Source organism: Curcuma longa, chromosome 2, assembly GCF_044706935.1.
Source record: "Curcuma longa cultivar G26 ecotype Majalengka, Jawa Barat chromosome 2, ITB_CL_G26_1.1, whole genome shotgun sequence".
Lineage (NCBI taxonomy): Eukaryota > Viridiplantae > Streptophyta > Magnoliopsida > Zingiberales > Zingiberaceae > Curcuma > Curcuma longa.
In genome coordinates, this window is record NC_133862.1 from 8,322,629 (window position 1) to 8,343,348 (window position 20,720).

At 41.4% G+C, this 20,720-nt stretch overlaps 3 protein-coding genes and 1 pseudogene across 4 annotated transcripts; 1 reads left to right on the forward strand and 3 right to left on the reverse strand.

Annotated features, from left to right (window-relative positions):
* Positions 1 to 162: 162 nt before the first annotated feature.
* Positions 163 to 1,780, forward strand: LOC141816928 (putative inorganic phosphate transporter 1-7; annotated as a pseudogene).
* A 114-nt stretch (positions 1,781 to 1,894) lies between these two features.
* Positions 1,895 to 4,755, reverse strand: LOC141816936 (calcium-dependent protein kinase 5-like). 2 transcript variants are annotated; one of them, XM_074704661.1, is made up of 5 exons: positions 4,639 to 4,755; positions 3,390 to 4,119; positions 3,009 to 3,305; positions 2,334 to 2,726; positions 1,895 to 2,251 (listed from the first exon to the last, which is right to left on the reverse strand). In XM_074704661.1, the coding sequence occupies exons 2-5, from the start codon at positions 3,964 to 3,966 to the stop codon at positions 2,013 to 2,015; spliced, it is 1,506 nt and encodes a 501-aa protein (XP_074560762.1). In that variant the 5' UTR covers positions 3,967 to 4,119; positions 4,639 to 4,755; the 3' UTR covers positions 1,895 to 2,012. The 2 variants fall into 2 exon arrangements, with proteins under 2 accessions (XP_074560762.1, XP_074560769.1); XM_074704668.1 differs by lacking the exon at positions 4,639 to 4,755 and adding an exon at positions 4,441 to 4,459.
* Positions 4,756 to 6,118: 1,363 nt separating this feature from the next.
* On the reverse strand, positions 6,119 to 11,773 carry LOC141816951 (hydroxymethylglutaryl-CoA synthase-like). The gene is made up of 12 exons (XM_074704676.1): positions 11,576 to 11,773; positions 10,829 to 10,935; positions 10,166 to 10,298; positions 9,818 to 9,961; positions 9,565 to 9,723; positions 9,286 to 9,359; positions 9,130 to 9,205; positions 8,981 to 9,036; positions 7,653 to 7,740; positions 7,432 to 7,572; positions 7,214 to 7,363; positions 6,119 to 6,469 (listed from the first exon to the last, which is right to left on the reverse strand). Exons 1-12 carry the CDS (start codon positions 11,648 to 11,650, stop codon positions 6,260 to 6,262), a joined length of 1,413 nt encoding a protein of 470 aa, XP_074560777.1. The 5' UTR covers positions 11,651 to 11,773; the 3' UTR covers positions 6,119 to 6,259.
* A 3,973-nt stretch (positions 11,774 to 15,746) lies between these two features.
* On the reverse strand, positions 15,747 to 17,384 carry LOC141815346 (aldehyde oxidase GLOX-like). Its single transcript, XM_074703291.1, has one exon. The coding sequence runs from the start codon at positions 17,382 to 17,384 to the stop codon at positions 15,747 to 15,749; it is 1,638 nt and encodes a 545-aa protein (XP_074559392.1).
* Positions 17,385 to 20,720: the final 3,336 nt, after the last annotated feature.

The following is a 20,720-nucleotide window of genomic DNA, read 5'->3' on the forward strand; positions in this document are numbered from 1 at the left end:
TCTTTTGCGTTGACCGCCGACTTTGTTGGAGTTAGATGCTACTTTCTAAGGAATATTCTTGGACACTTCATCTTCTTTCCCGCCTATTTACCAGCCACACCGTTGCTCTCGTCTCTTTTAGGCGCGATCGCCGCTCTCCTCTCCTCCGATCTGGATTCAGGCATGGCCGGCGACCAGCTCCAAGTTCTGAATGCTCTCGACGTCGCCAGGACTCAGTGGTACCACTTCACCGCCGTTCTCGTCGCCGGCATGGGCTTCTTCACCGATGCCTACGACCTCTTCTCCATCTCCCTCGTCACCAAGCTCATCGGCCGCGTGTATTACTACGTCGACGGCGATCCCAACCCTGGCAGCCTTCCTCCTCGTGTCTCCTCCGTCGTTAACGGCGTCGCGTTCGTCGGCACTCTCACTGGTCAACTCTTCTTTGGCTGGCTCGGCGACAAGCTCGGCCGCAAGCGCGTCTACGGCATCACCCTCATGCTCATGATCGCCGCTGCCTTCGGATCGGGCCTCTCCTTCGGCAGCACTCCTACCGGCGTCATGACGACGCTCTGCTTCTTCCGGTTCTGGCTCGGCTTCGGCATTGGCGGCGACTACCCGCTCTCCGCCACCATCATGTCTGAGTGCTCTAACAAGCGCACGCGAGGAGCCTTCATCGCCGCCGTCTTCGCGATGCAGGGCTTTGGCATCCTCGCCGCGGGAGCAGTCACCATCATTGTCGCCACCGTCTTGAAGAACTTCTACCCGGCACCACCGTACGCCATCGATCCGGTCGCGTCCACCGTGCCTGAGGCCGACTATGCTTGGCGCATCATCCTCATGTTCGGGGCGGTTCCGGCGGTGATGACTCTGTACTCTCGACTGAAGATGCCGGAGACGGCGCGGTACACGACGCTTGTCGCCAGGAACGCAAAGCAGGCGGCGGCGGACATGGCTAAGGTGCTCCAGATGGAGATTACCCGCTGAGGAGAACAAGGCGGCACCGATCGCGACGGCACAAAACCACAACTTCGGGCTCTTCTCGTCGGCCTTCTTCCGCCGCCACGGCGCCCACTTGCTCGGCACCACCACCTGTTGGTTCCTCCTCGACATCGCCTACTACAGCCAGAACCTGTTCCAGAAGGACATCTTCAGCGCGATTGGGTGGATCCCGGCAGCATCGAGCATGAACGCCCTCGAGGAGCTCTTCCGCATCGCGCGCGCCCAAACCCTAATTGCACTCTGCGGCACCGTGCCGGGATACTGGTTCACAGTGGGCTTGATCGACGTTATCGGCCGTTTCACGATCCAACTACTAGGCTTTTTCATGATGACCGCGTTCATGCTGGGGCTGGCCGTCCCCTACCGCCACTGGACAACGCCGGGCAACCAAATCGGCTTCGTCGTCATGTACGCCTTCACCTTCTTCTTCGCTAACTTCGGCCCCAACAGCACCACCTTCATAGTGCCGGCGGAGATCTTCCCGGCGAGGGTGAGGTCCACGTGCCACGGGATCTCGGCGGCGTCGGGAAAGCTCGGAGCCATCGTGGGCTCGTTCGGGTTCTTGTACCTCGCGCAGAGCCAGGACCCGACGAAGACGGAGCACGGCTACCCGCCGGGCATCGGCGTCAGGAACTCGCTGTTCGTGCTCGCCGGATGCAACATCTTGGGCCTCCTCTGTACCTTCCTGGTGCCCGAGTCGAAGGGCAAGTCGCTGGAACAGATGTCCGGCGAAGCGGAGGAGGAAGCGGAAGCCGCCGCCGCCGCCGCCTCCCGAAGTGTTGGAAACGTGCCGGTTTAGTTAAACCGCTACGCTTCTTCTTTCATTAGGTTTATTTTTGTGCAGTAATAAATCAATGAGGCCTTCAGTTAACCCTTTTTAGTTCGTTTCCTTGTAGTTTTCCTTTTAATTTACGAGGAAAAAACCTGGTTATCGATATAGAACACACTCCATACTTTCATCTAGGGCTTCTCTAGTTTTCCCACAAGCATTCAATTGCTGATATAAATGTTAATTCATTGAAGGCACCAGCTCAACAAACCAGAAAAGACCTAAGTGATGCCCAACGAATGACCGACTCGGAGACGACAAGGTCGAGCTGATCGAGCTCTCCGAGACCGATGGTGTGGTTCCGTCGGCTGTGGATGCCAGATTTGGAATTGCTCGAAATGCCTCTTCTAGCTTCAGCATCCTTGTGCTCCAGTTCTCTGAAGTTTCGACCCACACATACAGCTGAGCCAGGCAAAGCATTATGTTTCCTAGATTGGGAGTCTGAGCACACCAGAGTGATACAATCAAACTACAAGTGTTACAAAGAGAATCCATAGGGATCAAGCTGAGAGCAAAAACCTACCCATCCGAAATGTGTCACTGGTAAAACTGAACGGTTGTTGTTGTTGCTCCGTTGCGAAGAATGCAAAGCTTGGCATCACTGGTATCGGTGCGGCGAATCTCAGGCTCTCAGACTCAAGGCTGCTCTTAAAAGAAAAGTTGATTGTACAAGACAAAGGAGTTTCAACAGCAATGGAAGAAAATGATGATCTACATGAGAATGCGGGGGAGGAATGATCATCTACTCCGCGGTAAGCAACAAGGGAACTAGTGCTAAAGCTAACACCGCGAGCAGCAGAGATAAGTGATGTAGAAAATGAGCAGCTTCTCAGGTCGTCTCTGCTAAAACCAATTTGATGGCCCTGATCGCTCAAGACTTGTGGTTGTTGAATGTGTTCTTTTATCCAGGAATGGTCTACAAAAGATGCAGCTTAAGAATTAGTAACAGAATATAGAGGCTAGACACCATTCTAATAACTAAAAAGTTTCAAATAGCTCCAATTGCATTGATAGTATATTTAGATTCTAACTATAGATCAAATGCTTGATGTTCCATAAATCCAGTAAACTCAGCACTTTTTTTTTCTCACATTTTTCCAGCATATGTATATGAAATATCACAAGCAATTGAAATGGTTGTCTCGAATATGAATCGCTTCAAATTGCTTATTGTGCATTGCCAATGCTTAAACCATACCCAAAACCTGTTTAGCTGTGAGTCTCTGAGAAGGATATCTGCATAGCATTCTTCTAATTAAGTCCTTTGCAGAGTCAGAAACACTTTGCCATGGATCAGAAGCAAACTGTAGCTTGGCAGACCTAACTGATTCGAATATCCTCGACTTGGTCTTCCCCCAAAAGGGTGGCATCCCACTAAGAAGAATATAAAGAATCACTCCAGCACTCCATACATCAGCTGCCTCATTGTATCCCCCTGCCAATACCTCTGGTGCTATGTAAAACGGGCTTCCAACAGTCCCAGACAAGGAATGCCCTGTCAAGCAAGATCCAACTTAATAAGCAAAAAAAGAGATATAATGATCTCGCCAAATTTTGATGGACATAGAAAACACAAAACCTGGTTGTATATAAGTTGCTAGACCAAAGTCTGCCAGTTTAATTGGTGAAGATAGAGACTTGGTAGCCAACAGAATGTTCTCTGGTTTGAGATCTCTGTGGATAACTCCCTTGTCATGGCAATACATCACAACTTCCATGAGAAGCCGGAAGAGGACAGCGGCCTCATGTTCACAGAAGTAGCCATGCTTCTCAAGATGATGGAAAAGCTCCCCTCCAGCACAAAGCTCCATCACAAGGTGCACATAGTCATTATCCTCGTAGACAGCTTTGAGGTCTACAACATTGGGATGGCCTGAGAGTCGTGCCATGACTTCAATCTCAAGTTTGATGCTCTTAATATCCTCTGTGGTAACAAGGCGATCTTTGGCGATTGACTTACATGCGACTGATTCTCCGGTGATCATGTCAGCGCATGCCCTGATAACTCCAAATTGACCCCATCCCAACTCTTCCTGTAACACATATCTGTCTTCTAGGTAAGATATGTGGGAGGTTTCCAGGATAGGCTCTCTAAGGTCAGGGATCTTGTAGCAACAATACAATAGATCGCTGCTGTTGCCCGGGGCAACAGCCATAACAAGGAGCACAAAGCTCCCTTGATCGAATTTTTCAGCTCAACATCTCTTGCAATTGACTGCAAAATTCCAATTTAAAACAACAACTGTTCTGGCAGCTTCAAAGCTTCATGAAACTAACCTCTTATCCCCACCGCCAACACTCTGAGAGATCTGAAGAATCAAGGAACAAAATGGCAGCTTCATGAAACTACCAACATACTAGAGTGGGAAAGGTAAAAGGAAAAACTACTACTTCCTCAAGTATTTCTCCACAATCATCCAAATCGAAGAGCTCAAACTCAACCCGACGCACGACGAATAGGAAATTAAGTTCCTAATCCAACAGCGAGTCGAAGAAAAATGCAAATTTGCAGATTTAAACACGCAAAACACACCTTTTCTTTCACATGTCAGCATTATGAACCAAAAAAACTAACTAAGCGCCGAAAGTTCCAAACCGCATAAATCCTCAAAACCCTAGAAGATCAATACCTGCGCCGAAAAGCCAAATCGCCCAGGAAAACCTAAACCAACCAGTCAAATAAGCAGTGCGAGAGGAAACCATCGACGCCGACCAGTCTCACATTCACAGCACCAGCGCAAGAAAATTCCGGACGCCATCAAATAAGCCGACCGACGAGAAACGCGAGAAAAGCCGAGGAACAAAAAGAGGAGAATTTGTCGCCTCACATGGAGAACAGGAAGAGCTCAAGTGAAGCGCCTCCTGTCGGCTGTCGCCGCCGAGACAAGAGGAACGGAGGCGGGAGACGCCACTTCTTTTCCGGTGGCAAGCCTCTTGAACTCTTCGTTTGGTTCTTCCACTCGACCTTAACGTTATTTAATTCAATGCCTTTATCAAAAAGAGTTAAAACCTTAAATTTTACAAATTTTATTGATCAAAAACTTATTTAAAAATCTCACAGTACAGATAGGATACATGGCCGTTGGATATTATTTTCAATTTCATATTATAACAGTTTGAAAAACATTAAGTTCACGTAGTCTTATTCAATTTTATTTCATTTTATGAAAATATTGACAAAATTTTTAAAGGCAAAGTGAAATTTTCTCTTTTTATTTTTTTGAAATAAAAATATATATTTAAAGGCACCATGCATCTGGTTAAATCGTTGAGATTGGAACCTTTGTCTATTTCTATAATTCTACTCTGTCGTAATTAACTCAGCTATGTTCCGAAGGCAAAATTGCTACAACAAGGTGCTTATGCAATCTTCTAGACATCTACGATTTGAATCTCGACATACTACAAGATGAATTTCTTCCGATAAAAGATTAGGTCTAAAAAAGTGAGTTATTAAACTGCCTACTAAACTATACACTACTAAAAAAGGTCTGGCCTAAAAAATTATTCTTATGTTGGTTGCATTAAAGTGTTTCACGATGAACCACTGAAGAGACAGTAAATGCTAGCAACCACTAAAGAGACTTAGAACAACTACTGAGGACATTAAAATGTTCAGGGATGAACTGCACAAATGTTCAGGAATGAACAACTACTCAGTTTTGCTTTTACAAATTAACAATACACGCCATGAGATTTGAAACATCATATACTTATTTCAGGCAATTAAGAGGCATTCTATCGAAGGCCAAATCACAGAATTTGAGCGACTACAATTAATATATATCGAGAGTTCAATGGGAAGGGGCAATGAGCATGAAGACAACTGCAAACAAACTGAGTTCATGCTTTCACCTGCTTGCTCATCTTTAATTTAAAGCTCAGTGACTTTCTCGATACCATAACACACTCAAAAATCTATGGATCTAAAAACTTCGTCAGCATACAGATGAACAAATAATTGACGAGGTAAAAGAGCCAAACAAGGTGACACCCATTAAAAAGTATAATCTAACAAAGCTGAGCAAAAGAAAGGGTTGATCAGCAAGCAAAGTAGATCAGCCATCCTAGACACTAGATGAGTCGTGCAGAAAATATATTAAATTTTGTATACCATTCCTTATCAATCTTTTAAATACATACCAAACATAATACTGAACTACAATGCCTAATCCTAGTTTATACCTCTTATCCTTTCCATGTTTGTTTTTAAAAAATAACAGTTTCGTTCCTTGCCTATTCCCTTCCATGAACCACAAAACCCAGCAGCAAAACCACAAAGTTCTCTAATCACAATAAGAAGGTAGCTCAAACAAATCACTTGCTACTTCATATATCATATCCATTTATTAGAGTGCCAAGTTCAAAGGTTACATCAACACTAGAAAAATTATTCAGCAACAGCATCACCTGGTTCATTGCCAGCTTCCCTATTTTGGAGGGACATCATCAGTGACCATTGGCTAAAGAACCATTTTCCCCATGTGTAGCTTCCTCTACATCCTTCCTTGCATAATATCGACGGTACATGGAGTCGACGTTCACGAGGTAGAAGGTTCCAGGTGTCAGTAAGCTTGTGTCTTTGCTTGTTTCGAAATCCTTGGCTCCGTATCTGTGTTCCATCAACTTCAATGTCTCCACAAACTTTTCTGGTGAAACCTAAAGAAGCAAGCAGAACGTGTTAAACCTTTGAACTAGTAAGAAGAAATAACTAGTTTCCTTCATCGAGGGTGCATATTGTTTTATGCAAAATATACTCACTATGAACAAGGACATTAGTTGAAGGTTATGCAACTCCAAACTGTTGGTTAGTCCTAGCAAATTTCAGAGGTTTCCATATCTTCTACATCTGTTTTGGTTCTAATCATTAGGAGTGTCTTTTCAACTTTAAACTAGAGGTTACATCTTAACATTCTAAGATTTGCTCAGTCCCTAATGCCAGAATGATTGTGAATACACAAGCCAAAGCATGTACTTCGCTAAGAATACTTAAGAAGAACAAGTTGGATTCAATGGTCACTGATAGACTGTTTTACTCAAATATTAGATAGGATTACTAAAATCTACCAAACACAGACGTAGGAATAGTCTTCTCAGCCTACTGAATTTGTTGTTTGTATCAGTTGGCTAGGTAGATTTGCACAGACACTGAACATCTACCTATTATACCACTTGTGCAGCTTGAAGATGAAACATGAAAAGATAAATACACCAGACAACTAGGAAATGAAGTAAAAGAGTGTCAACAATCTTTTTAGATGAATGATTATACTATTTCCACTATAACTAAATCTAGTAAAAGATTATTTGAACAGAATATACAGAATGACTCATAATGTGATTATAATAATTAACTTAGCGTATGAGAAAATTGAAATCCAAAATCAAACAGGTTATACATACCACATGTCGTCTCTCAAGCTTTTCTGATACATTAAGAACGGAAGCAATGTTTGGTAGGCTAAATGGATGTTGCCCATTCTGAAGCTTGAAAGAAAACATAGTTGAGGTAAGGCCACTTCCATATGAGAACATAACAATCCGCTGGCCAACCTACAAAAAAATAGAAAACCAAATTAATACAATTCTTGAAAATACGGCAATAAAAGAAATTATGTTACCAGAGTTTTATGTTTGTTGTGGATGACAGATGCAAATGCAGCATAAAGAGATGCAGTGTACATATTTCCAAGTTGTTTTGGCAACAAAGTAGAGGGTTGAACTTTTGCATCATATAGAGGTTTGGCAACTTGCTGAGAAGCCTGAACAGTTTTAAGTATGAAATGAGCTAATAGGATTATAAATCTAAATTTTCATCAGATTAAACAAACAAAATAATTACCTTTTCAAGATCACGGCTTTGATAACTTTCGTCATCACTCAATTTTGAAAAAGGCTCCAGCTTCTCTTTCGCATCCTTCGCAACAACACTAACCAGAACAAGAAAACAGAGTTTAATCATCACCATTGAAGAGGATAAAATTGTTATAATTATCATTTATCAATGTCTTATAATTAGTAGGCAGTGAATATTTTCAGCTCGTAATAATCTATTTTCCATGAGGTTCTAAATTCAAAGATTTAGACAGGAGCCTAGTTATGAACAAAAAATTTTCAGCTAAAACAGATTAGTGCCAGATGGTCTCAAATTGTTCCATTTCATTTCAATAAGAATTGGAACAACAGAGCTTTATCTATAGCCTATGGTGGCATTGCCTTTCGGTCCAATCCCTTGCAAGCCCAATCAACCACTTGGTGCAGATCCTCATCAGAGCACATTAAACTACCATATATATTGTAGACGCCATTACTGATTTTGAGAAGCCCAGTTCCTAGAGTTGAATATCTTTGGGTCTTACAATAAATAACCCAAATAGTATGTAGCTAACCCTAAGGAGATTGTGACCTCAAGACGAAATGCATATAAAAGCATTAAACTGCAACTCAACTGACAAGGTGGCAGGAACTCTTTTAGTTATACAACTGAATGAGAGTAGATTTGCAATGAGTTAAGATGGATCTGGAAGTTACAGTTGTGAATGATCAGGCAAAGAGCCAGTATCATACATTGTGTTATAGATCACTACAAACATTTATAGACAGGTACTAATTGGTAACCAACCTAAGGGTTACTGTAATGAACAGTCAATACAATTTCTATACAATGTTACCGATTCAGATGGTTAGCATGAAAAGCATTAAATAGTGTTTAGAGATGAGAGAGTGTTCAATTTCACTCACATTCTGTGCTCTACCATCCAAAAATGTAATTGGAAATCATGAAAGAGCTGCAAAGTTTATTGTTTCGAATCTTTTGATTAGATAATGACCTGGTAGTGTTCTTTCGAGCCCAGAAGGCTGAAACAGAAGGAAACTGACCCGAGAGAGGATAAATTTCAAACAGTTATTACATGTCATATGTTATGTGATATCAGTATTGTGAACCAATAACTAGCATGGAAATAAACTAATGGCAAAAGGATATCAAGTTCTTGTGAGTATTTCTTGGGCAGACATTAAAGATAACAAGCCAGAAGCAAGAAAACTCAAATGAAAAAAATTCTAATTTGTAAAGAAAATTAATACATTTCTAAAGAAATTAAGTGGGGTACATTTCCCTAAGAAAGATTAAAAGAAAAAACAGGATAAGGAAACTTGATAAGAAATAACCTTGTATTTCGCAGGAAGTCATTAAAGTAGAGACGAGCAAAACTTTTCTGTACTAGCTGTTGTGAAACAATAAAAAAGATATTGAACAAAAGTGGTTTAAATTTTGAAGGCAAAAAGAAACGATAAATTATGAAATAAATCAGATATACCTTGTTATAGGGAGAATGAAAAACAAAATAATCTGAATCAGAGATTGCAAACTGTTTGCCTTCAAACTTTTCAAACCTAACAAAATCCAATGACTCACTTATAGCTTCAAGAAACAAAATAAGATTATTTTTTTTAAACAATATTCAATGACTTACTTGTTGCAGTAGTGGTTATAACAAGCATCAAGGGCCATGAGGTAGCATGTCTGTGATAGCTTCCCATCAACAACCTAGATCAGTGCAATAAAATATGAGAATCATGAGTGTAAAGATTTCCAAAAGTAAACTTAGTTAAGACTAAACCCTGGAAACTGACTCTTAAGAAGCTATTTCATCCACACTGACACTATAAAGGATAACTTGTAAATATCACTAATTTATAGTTCCCAAACAGAATTAAATGATAACTTGGATTAAGATTGAGAGCAAACAAACCGGATATTCACTCGCAAGGTTTGGCTTATAGAAATCATAGACATGACTCATATGTGTCCCCCTGTATTTACTTTCAAACGCAATTGGGGCATTTGGTCCAATCAGCATCGCGATAGCAGCTGCACCACCAGTAGGCCGAGCTGGCCCTTCTGCATAAACCTAGGGGAAGCGAAGAACTAGTAAGTACAGAAAAACATCATACGGTCACAAAAGTTGGTTATCATGAGAAATCTAGCAGTTTCCAGAATCATACTGCACTATCTGTACACACAACCAATCCATAGCGTCCATCCCATGAGCTACTTTCTACCCAGTTCACACAGTTAAACAAGGCAGCTGTTCCACCGTAGCATGCATTTGTTGAGTCAACGCCTTCAACATCAGTATTATTGTATTCCTGCATTTTTCAGGTTTAGGATAATAAGCCAAAGATCCTTATTCTTAGTAAGGAAACAGAAGGAAATAACATGCACTTGACTGACTTTATTTAACATGAAAAAGAAAAACAGGATGTAAATTCTACAAACATAATCGATGATGAGATGTGAACTATAAAACTGTCTAAACAAGCAGAGAAAACAAGCTTGCCAAGGAGATGCACCTCAAATATTTGCATTATCCAAGTCTTGATGGACTTGCTTTTGTCTATGACTGTCTCACTACCAACTTCTAGACGGCCAATCTGTTTCGGATCAATTTGATACTTCTTTAGAAGGGATGTTACAACTGTCAAGCTGAAAAGAATACAATTAGTATTGAAATTTGAGCAAGAAAAATAAGTTGTCCAAAAAATTGCATAAATCCAAATAGACAGAACTACCATTACATCTAAGTACAACCAGCCTGGAAGTCAACAATGATATATATTAGTCAAGAGAGATATAGTTTAATGAGTCACTGTGTAGTAAAATCATCTAAGGTTGCATATTTTCAGAGGCCGTGTATATAAACATGCAGAAGAAAAAAAATATAATAAGTAGAATCCATTATATTAGAATCAAATCAATGAAGAAAATACAACTATAAATTGGCTACACAATGGAAACTTGATTGACTGTTCCATTCCCGAGTGATTTAGTTACAACCAAAACTATGTATGGATCAAACGACCACAACAAATATATATATTACTCTGAAGTAGCCTATAATGACTACCTAAAGCATCAAACAGATATTTTAAGGGCATTTCGTCCTTAACTTCCATATGAAAACCGTTACATCCTTCAATTTTCATCTCGTGGGAACAATTTAGATGGCTAGTTACCTCATAGAGATCACATCTTCCACTTCAGTGCAGAAGGCCATACAGTCTTGGCCAAGCCCAATAGTGTATTTCCCTTTACTTGCCCCATCATGAGCCTCAAGCGCTTCCTGCAGCGAGAAAATATAATATTAACATTATCAGGCATTCCAATTAAGATTATTGCGAAACTGCAACAAAATAGGAAATTATTAAATTCTCCAAGCATTCGTGAGGTCAATGGCAAGAAGAATTGAAGAAAAGGTTGAGTTTTTCTCAGGAAATCCGAATATATGCAAAAACTTACGGGTATAGAGACAAATCTAGTTTCGACCAACAGTTCTGTTTCCTTTTTATCCAGTTGCTACCACAAAACTCCCTTTCAGTATTTGTTAGTTATATACCCAAACATGTTTTGACAAAAACCACTTTTTCCTAATCGCCAAAGGCCACAGTTTGATAGGAAAATCCAACAAGGACGATTCCGCGCGTACAGATCGAAATCAAGAAAACGACAAAGGCTCTAGGACAATCCAGCCCACAGATCCTACATCCCAAAAACTCTCTCAAGCTAACCCAACGATTAACATTCCACCCAGGACAAAACCATCTCCACATCCCCAAATCGATCGAAATGAGAAACAACAAGAAGCACCCAAAGCCCAGGCCATGGCCCCAAAACAAAACTCGAGCAAAAAAGCTCCACAGATCAGAACGACGTCGAACCACAGAGAAAACTCGAAAACTCAAAGCGACTCGGAGAATCCGTACCTGACGGACGCAAGTCGGCGGGAAGTAAATGTCCATCGCGAGAATCCCCACATCCTTCGGCCTCCCTGATTCCATCTCTAACAAAGAGCAAACCCTCGTCCTCCTTCTCCTTCGATCTCTGCTCCGCTCGACCGATCGAAGCTCGCCTCCGCGAAGCCAAATCTCCCGGACCCCCGGACGAAGCGTGGGATGCCAAGCTGGTTGGGTGGGTGGGATGGGAACGAAGCGGCCGCGGCGGTATTTGTACTCCCCGGGGCAGCCACATGCCTACAACTCCGGACACATTCTTCACCCTTAATTACCATCGTACCCTTAATGGGGTCCACCCGGATCGATCCGTCGGATCAAAATCCGACGGTCAATACCGATTGAAATCGGATTGGCGGAGCATAAAGAGCGCCCCCCAACTGACAACGCCAACTGTCACACTTGTTCGGGCGAGCACGTGACGAACGTGTTCATGTTCTGCCGTCTTCGGAATGTCCGCCCGCCCATCGACCCTATCTGCCACCCGTTCCCCATTCTCTTACCCTCCTCTCAGAACACAGAGACAGCGGGCCACTCGGCAAAGTTATTGAGGTGGGTTGTGACGGGGGGATGCGAAAGATTTTCCCGATTAAAGATCATCATGGGCCGCTCATCACCAATGAATGTGAATCTTAACGATACTCCAGATTCGCTATCTTTTCTGCAAAAAGTGGATCCGCTACTTTAGCGGCTTCACACGGTCAGTCCTACGATCATTTATAAGAAAGTAAATCGAGAAAATGCAATTGGTTACGACACAGGAGGGTATTGCCTGACTTCGCCAGGATTCAAACTCTTGCCCTCTTCTGCAAGTCTATTGCGTCGTAATCAACTCACCTATGTCCCGGGGGCCAGATTCATTATCTTTTCTTTTTCTACAAAAAGGTGGATCCGCCACCTTAGCGGCCCCACACGGTCGGCCCCACGACCATCTGTGAGGAGGTAAATCGAGAAAGTACAGTTGGTTATGACGCAGGAGGGTATTGCCTGACTTCATCAAGATTCGAACCCTTACCTTCTTCTGCAAGTCTGCTACGTCGTAATCAACTCACCTATGCCCTAGGGGCTCCAGATTCGCTATCTTGCTCCTGTGTGAACTGGCCCTACGTTAATAAATTTGCCACTGGTTACAACAGTGCTGCATTAAGCACGTCCAATCAGAATCAAAATGAACGAAGAAAAACAAGAACCACAATCTGAAACAGACAGATCGTCCATGTCGTGCACGTTCGAGTTTCATGCGGGGGTCCCACGGACGTAATTGAGTTGATATCAGATACTAATTTATAAAAAAAAATTAAGATTTCTTAAGAATTAATTTCTCAGAGGTTTTCTATATTCTGATTTATTTCTTTTTATCACAAAAGTTTCATGCCATGATCCCGTAGATGTAGTTGATAATTGTTTTTTATTTATGCGTGATTTATCATTCCTAAATTATAGAAATCCATCTTTACTTCCACTGGTTGACTAAGCCTTTGCCACGTGCCAGAGAAAGAAAATGAGTCCAAAATTATATTAGGAATGAGATGGTTTTCCAGTCACTCTAAAGACTAGTCAAACATTCAGAATTTATTTCTCTTCTTTTTCTCTCTAAATTCCTTCCTGAGCAGCTATTTTCTATAACGTATATATTTGTCGAAGTTTGAAAACAGTTTATTATTATTATTATTATTATTAGTCAACAGAACAACGTCTGCTAATTAACTAGTAATATATGGTGGCTTATTTAGACTACGAAGACTATGAATGTTTTTTCAGTGGAAAAACTTAACCTCAATTGAAGTTTCCACTCAGTTTCAACAAGCTGATCAGATTTTAAGTTAAAGAGACAGTGTATGTTGTCAGCATTTAAGACACTTGTCTAAGTTCTATTTTCCAATTTGGTCAGCACTTCGTCTCTCTGTTGCACAGTGTGATACGTAATATGCTGTTTACACTTCCTTTTCCACCAATGCTTTAGAAAACTCATCCTCAAAATCTTCTCTCAAATTCATTGTATCTGTTGTGACTTTGTTACGGTCCTAGAACGAGGGATGGATCAATTCTTTGACAAATTATTTTTATTCATTTCTTGATGAATCAGCTCTTATCTTTCGGCCGGGTTGGTCTTTAATGGGACGAGCTTTGATGGGTTTACTGAGAACAAGACAGTTGATGATGATTCAACCAGCTTCAAGTTGGTAATCGATGAATCGATTGCTTGTGAATTGATGAATGGCAAGAATCAATCAGAATTCAAGGGATCTAACATCCTTGAAGGAGATTAACACGAGCTTAGAAGAGATGAAGACGCATCTTGACATGATCTCTCTGATGCTCAAGTCAAAGATAGGAAAATGAATAGAGAAATGAGTAGAAAGGCAGTAGTTACTTAGTTAATTGTGCATACCTTCGACTACTAGAGCAAATACCTTGTATAGAGAAAGAAAGACTTGATTCTCAATTGTTTGAAGCCCTTTAACTTTGATGGTTGTAACTCTTTTCCATCTAATACCCATTAACTTCGACGGTTATAACTCTTCAGATGTAAAAAAACAACCAATGACTCTATAGATGAAAGGAACAACCGATGACTCTTTAGATGCAAGGAACAGTTCCTTACCTATTAATTATGCTATAAGTTCGAATAGGCAACTATCATCCAAATATATAACCGTGGCCTCTTCTATGATTTGTTGCATAACCGTAGCATGAAAGACATAAGGGGCTAGGTCCCACTTGCATGCTATTTGCAACAAATAACCATTTGTAACCAATACATCTTTCCTTTATCATTCATGTTTGTATTAAAAATAACTACTTCAACTACTTATTTGATATATCTTTCCTAATTAATATAACCTTTGCTCTACCAAATCTGAGTTCTATCTAAATATTGTGTTGTCATATCAGGCTACCTTCCGACTCGGATGAATTCTCATACTTCCTACTAGCCTACTTTTGAGCTCAGTCGAGTGACCTCAAGCAATGTCAAATCTCTTATCAAATAAGCTAAATGATCTTGAATACTCAATTCCCTACAAACATTCTAACTTCTTTGGAGTAAATTCGACTTCATTTGAATACCCTTCTGGATATAACCGACTCCAATCACTTTTAATTGAGTCGGAAAGGTGCCACATATAGTCTGTTTTGACCAAATCAAGGACTTTTCACATGGAGGCTATGTTGATTAAGTCAATATTTCTAATCCCCACATCATGACCAGACAATAACAACCATGATCTTGCGCCCACAGCATAGCCGAGTTGGTTCCCAAGTTGTAGATTTATAGAATTGGGCACGGGTCGAATCGTGGGATTGATAGCCGCAGAATACCCTGCCACCTAGAGGCTTGTTCAATATTTAATTTATCTGTCTGTATCTCGCTATGAGATCAACTATATTGAACCAGCAAAATCATCTTGCATAATAACAGCCATGATCTTACACCTGCATTTCTTTGTCAATTAAGTAATACTACTAATCATTCAGTAGTTTCCTGTGAACAATCTTCATTCTTTGTTCATCTTGCAACTTTCTGGCCCATTGCTATTGATAATACTACTCATCTCTGCCCGTAAGCAAATTCCTTCGCCGAGCAAGTTAATGGCTTTGAGATTTCGCAGTCGAGAAGAAACTGCATTGAAGGATATGAACCATCAATGGCCTTTCCAGCTGAGAAACCTCATTCTAAACTCCTAGTATGAAAAATAAAAGTTTAAAGAAAAATGTTACTTTTTTCTTACTATTGTTTTTTTTGTTTTCATGTTTTAAATCAGCATTAATGGCTGTCGTGAGACTATGAATTGAGAAAATACATAATTCGATCTGTTATCTTCACAGATCTTCTAATCTATTACAGCTTCCAAAAGCATCTTGTGTCATCTCTTAAGTTTAGAGAAGTTTTTGTTCATCTTTCGATTGATGTTCTTGTTTATCGAATTTGATCAGCTCTCAAGATAAAAATAAAGAAATTCGAGGAAAAAGCTTAAAACAGAGCACAATTAGCAAGCAATCCCAAACTAATGGAGCTTCCAATAATTGAGCCTTTGGTTTTCATTATTTCATAAGCTGAAATCGAAGAGTGACTGACAGTAGACTTAAATTAATTAACTTGGTTTTTAATTAATTAATTAATTAATCATTTGGTTGATCCGTACTATTGCTGTTGGATACGGACCCAGATTCCCTCGCTCGGTATCCCGCCGTTCACGATGAACAACATGTAATACCCTGGCGGCGCTATAAACGCCGACCTCGGCGCCACCACCGCCACCTCGTACACCCATTCATCCTCTTCTACTGCAGGCGCCGTCCCCTCAGTCTCCAAGATTAGCAGCCTCTGGTTCATCGAGAACGAGTGCGTCGCGAAGGACGGCGCCACCATTGTCACCCGCACCTGCTTGTCGTCCGCCGCCGCCACGTCGAACCGCACCGTGAAATGCTCCCCGTACACCAAGTCCTTAGGCGCTGCAACCACCCTTGGCCGGAGCTCCGCTTTCTCTGGGGCTAAGTACTCCGGCGAGTAGGCCTCCAGGCTGAGATCCGTCGGGTAGTCCACGCCGGTGAAGTTGTAGAACGCGTGCGGGTTGCTGCCGCCGACGAGCACCCGGCCATCGCGGAGCAACACGGCCGAGGAATGGTACATCCTCGGCACCGTGGCCGGGGTCTTGACCTCAAACCGGACTCCGGCCGAGGCGCCTGGGCGATACCCGACCGGCGCCAAGACCGGGTCGCGGCCGAGATCCCACCCGGCGGTCCCGGCCGCGGCGCCGTTGAGAATGAGCACCTCGTCGCCGTCGGGAAGGAGGACCATGTCGCCCATCACCCGCGCCGAAGGCATGGTCTCGATCGACCACACCGGCGAGGGGTCGTTGATGCCCATCCTGAGACACGTCTTGAGCGCTCCGATGAATAGCTTATGAGAGGCCTTCACGAAGGCGCCCCGCGGGGCGCCGCCGCAGATGAGGACTTGCACGTCGTCCCCCGATGGCGGCAGGGGAAGGAGAACAGAAGAGCCGGTGCAGGGGTAGCTCCGGGGGTCACCGTCGGGGGTTGGTGGGTACTCACGGACGACGGTGTTTGTGTTGTAGTCGAAGAGGATGGAGCGGTTATTGGCAAAGATGAAGAGGTTGCCGTCGACGTTGAGGTAGACGAATGGGTAGAGGTTGTTGGACTCGCCGGGGTCGTTGGTGTCGCGGAGCAGAGGAAGGACGACGGCGGAGGTAACTCTGTTCTTAGGGACGAACTCGAAACTGGGTTGGGAGCGGCCGCCAACGACGATGGCAGTGCCGTCAGGGAGGACCTGGTTGGTGGCGTACCAACGCGGGGCAGCGAGGCCGGCGGGCTCCTCCTTCCAGTCGCAGTCAGAGCAGGGGTTGAAGTAGCGGACCGCGCGCTCACCATCGTTGGCGCCGCCGGTCTGGACGAGGCGGCCGTCCGGGTCGAGGGTGCCGGAGGAACACCAGGGGTCGGTCTGCAAGGTGAGGGCGCGCACGGCATTGGCAGCCACGTCGTACTCGGCGGCGTGTGCAGTGCAGTCGTGGTGGAGCGTCCAGTCGCGGGGGTCGTCGCGGCATCGGCCGTCGGGGAGGGAAAGGTTGGACGGGCCGAAGTCGGTGCGGTCGAAGACGACGACGCGGTCGTTGGGGAGGAGCTGCATGTGCATCGCCGACACGCCAATACTACTCTTCAGGAGCTGCCACTGGGCACCGGTGGCGACGGCGGGCGACAACGCCGCCGAAACCACGAGGACGACGACGACCAACAAACATGCATTGAAGTCGTCGTGCTTCATTGCTAAATCGAATGCCGATCGCAGTCCAGTGAAGCCTGCCAATTGGTCATTTTATAGCAATCTCTTCGGACAAAACGAAATAATGTTGGTCGTTGGATCTCATGGGGGAAGACATATTGAGCTGCCAGGAAGAACAAGGAATTAGAACAAATTAACAGATAATATCAAGGACGGCCACGACAATGCATGTGCACATGTACGATATTCCTATTCGGACATGATTTAATTGATTATTACACGATAGACAAGGATCCACCAATTCGATAGAAATTTTTTTTATGATTAATTATAATTTTCAATTTATATTTTTATAGATGATCATGAAGTCAATTACGAAATAATTTTTGAGATATACCATTTTACAGAAGATAGAATATTTATATATATATATATATATTATTTATTTTCTTACATATAATGATTATATGATTAATTATCAGAACATTCACGCAGAAGTATAATTGAGTTGATTACGATAGACTAAAATTATTGAAGTATATAAAAATTAAATCTCAATAAAATTAAAATAATATCCTTTATTATAATTAATTATAATTTTTTTGATTTATTTCTTTATAGATAATTTACATTAGACAGTTGGGAGTGAGCAAAATTAAATTGGCAACTACCCTTACATGGACGCCTACTTAGGCAGACGCGTCATCATGTGGGCCCCTTTAAATTAGTTTTGCATGTCCTTTTGATCGATTATTAATCGCCATACTATTATTTCATGTACCTTCACACCAACACGCAGCACGAAACAAACATGAATCGATCGTTCAATGTTTTTTTTTTTTTGATTATATAAAACACGCAGCACGAAACAAACATGAATCGATCGTTCAGTGTTTTTTTTTATTATATAAAACACGCACTCAAATATTTTTTAAAACTTCAGTAAAGCACGTGCAGTGCCATATCTAAGCTTAGATTCTCCCATCATTGATAATGCATTCTTGGTGTTTCACTTACCCTTCCTTGCTGCCCATTGAATTGTAATTCTATAAACTTTTAGAGATTTAAAATTTTTGAAATTGTTTTTTGCAGAAATATCTAAGGATACTCATAAATTTTTAATTTTAAAGTTAAGTTATTTAATATTTATTTTTTCCTAACACTTTAATAACGTGCTTTAATTTAATTTGTATATTGATTAGAATGGGGTCCTATTTTCTGAAGCCGTGCTCTTCACGCCGCCACAAGCCGTGCTCTTCACGCCGATCTTCTATCTAATTTTTCTCTTAATTTCCCGATATACAGCATCTTCCCACCAACTTCCTTCTTCGTCTTCCTTCTCTCCCACTCTTCTTCCAACAGCAAGCACTCGATAGAAGCCCTAATCCAACAGCAACCTTCTCCTTTCTCTGCTGCCCTAAACCAGCAAGAGTAAGAGCCGGCTCCGCCGTCAATAACAATATCGGTATTCTAACATCACCCATGCAGATTCAGTCGCTGCCCTCTTTTAGCGTCGATCTCTTCTTCCCAGCAGCCTTCGAACAACTGGTCCGAGAAAGACACGTCTTTTAAGTTGCGTTTGATATCAATTTCATTAATTTTTTTCTCCGTTTAACTGGCAACGAGTTAAGAAGGCCAAAAGCAAAGTTCAGAACTATCCTCTTCTTCTGCAAAAGGTGGATCCGCCACCTTGCGGTCCACATGGTCGGCCACAACCATCTATGAGGAGGTAAATCGAGAAAGTGCAGTTGGTTACGACGCATAGGGTATTGCCTGGCTTAGGATTTCAAACCCTTGCCCTCTTCTGCAAGTCTGCTGCATCGTAACCAACTCACCTATGAACCCCGAGGGTCAGACTATCCTCAATTGTACTGAAGTAATGCTGGAGTACTGCAGTACATTATTATCATCCATTTAACATGGCTTTTGTTGTGAATCGAGTTTACCAATATTGTTCTCCGAGTGTGTTATTACGGGATAACTGATTGAAGTGGACAAAAATTAAATCTCGACGAAGTTGACAATACTTTCTCTCGTAGCAATCAATTGTAACTTTTCGATTTATCTCCTCATAGATAATCATGATGAACCTATTGTGTAGGACCCTAAAGTAGCTTATTCCACCTTTCTAGTAAAACCTTTGTCAATATTAAAAAAGTGTTATCTCAAAGATTTATTTTTTATGATCTTTTATTCTATTATCATTCCTCGAGAATAGACATTTTATTAATGGATATGTAATATTTTTTAGTCGTCATCTAATTTCATAACATTTTAAAAAGTAATCTAATATAAAATTATAATTAATGCACCATTTAAATTCATTTGATTTAAGTCTAAGTCTTTCTAAATTATTTCTATGAATGTTACTTATCAAATATTATCAAATATGATATGATAATATTGAAGCGATATATCTTATTATAAATTTAATTTTTTTCACACTCGGAATAAAATATATGAAGATTGATTTTTATTTTATCCTCAAATGTGTGAGCACTCGTTAACTTTCAATTTCGTACATTTCTATGGAAGATCAAATTATCAACAAACAACATCTTATCAGGTTAGCATTCAAATTCAACGTCCACGCACTTCCATTGAATTTGTTGAGGATAATAATGATAAATAGAACAATAATAGATAATAATTAATCTCAAATTTATTTCAATCAATTGAGATCGGCATGACTAGATAGTAAAAGATAATATTTATAAGTTTATCCTGTTCATGATTAGGATTATAATTATTGTATATCATATTTAATTTATTATTTATTATTTAGATAATTTATATACATAAATCCCTTTGCTAGGGTAATAACCTCAAATAGCTAGCGGGCGGTAGGCAGTGATCCTTATCAACGAAGGCAGCAAAGCCCCGGAGAGGCAGCTAGCGGAGAGTTATCTTGCACGGTACCTTCCGTTTCTCATGGTCCATGCAAACTGGCAATGGAACAACAGCTACCGTCATCGCAGCCAAATAGAATCAATAAACATGAAAAATAATTGTTTTTTAATGAATTGAAATTGTTGTTCTGCAAGTTATTCCTTAGATCGATCGTTAGTTTTAAGAATAATCGAACGAAGAGTCTCAAAACAATTTGGGTCGTTAACAACGTCAAGCTTTATTACCCATCAATTTGATTTTATTACAGTTCACAATCGACAATTCAAAATCGTCGTCTGTCAATTTAATCTTTTAAAAAATTTTGATCCTTAATCTTATGATTCACTATCAATTTGATTTATGATTGATGACAATTCAAAATTATTATTTTATAATTTATTTTTTAAAAATTATATATTTGAAAATTATAAATATAAAAATAAATTTAAATAAAAAAAGACATAAACTTATTTAAGTGGTGTATTTATC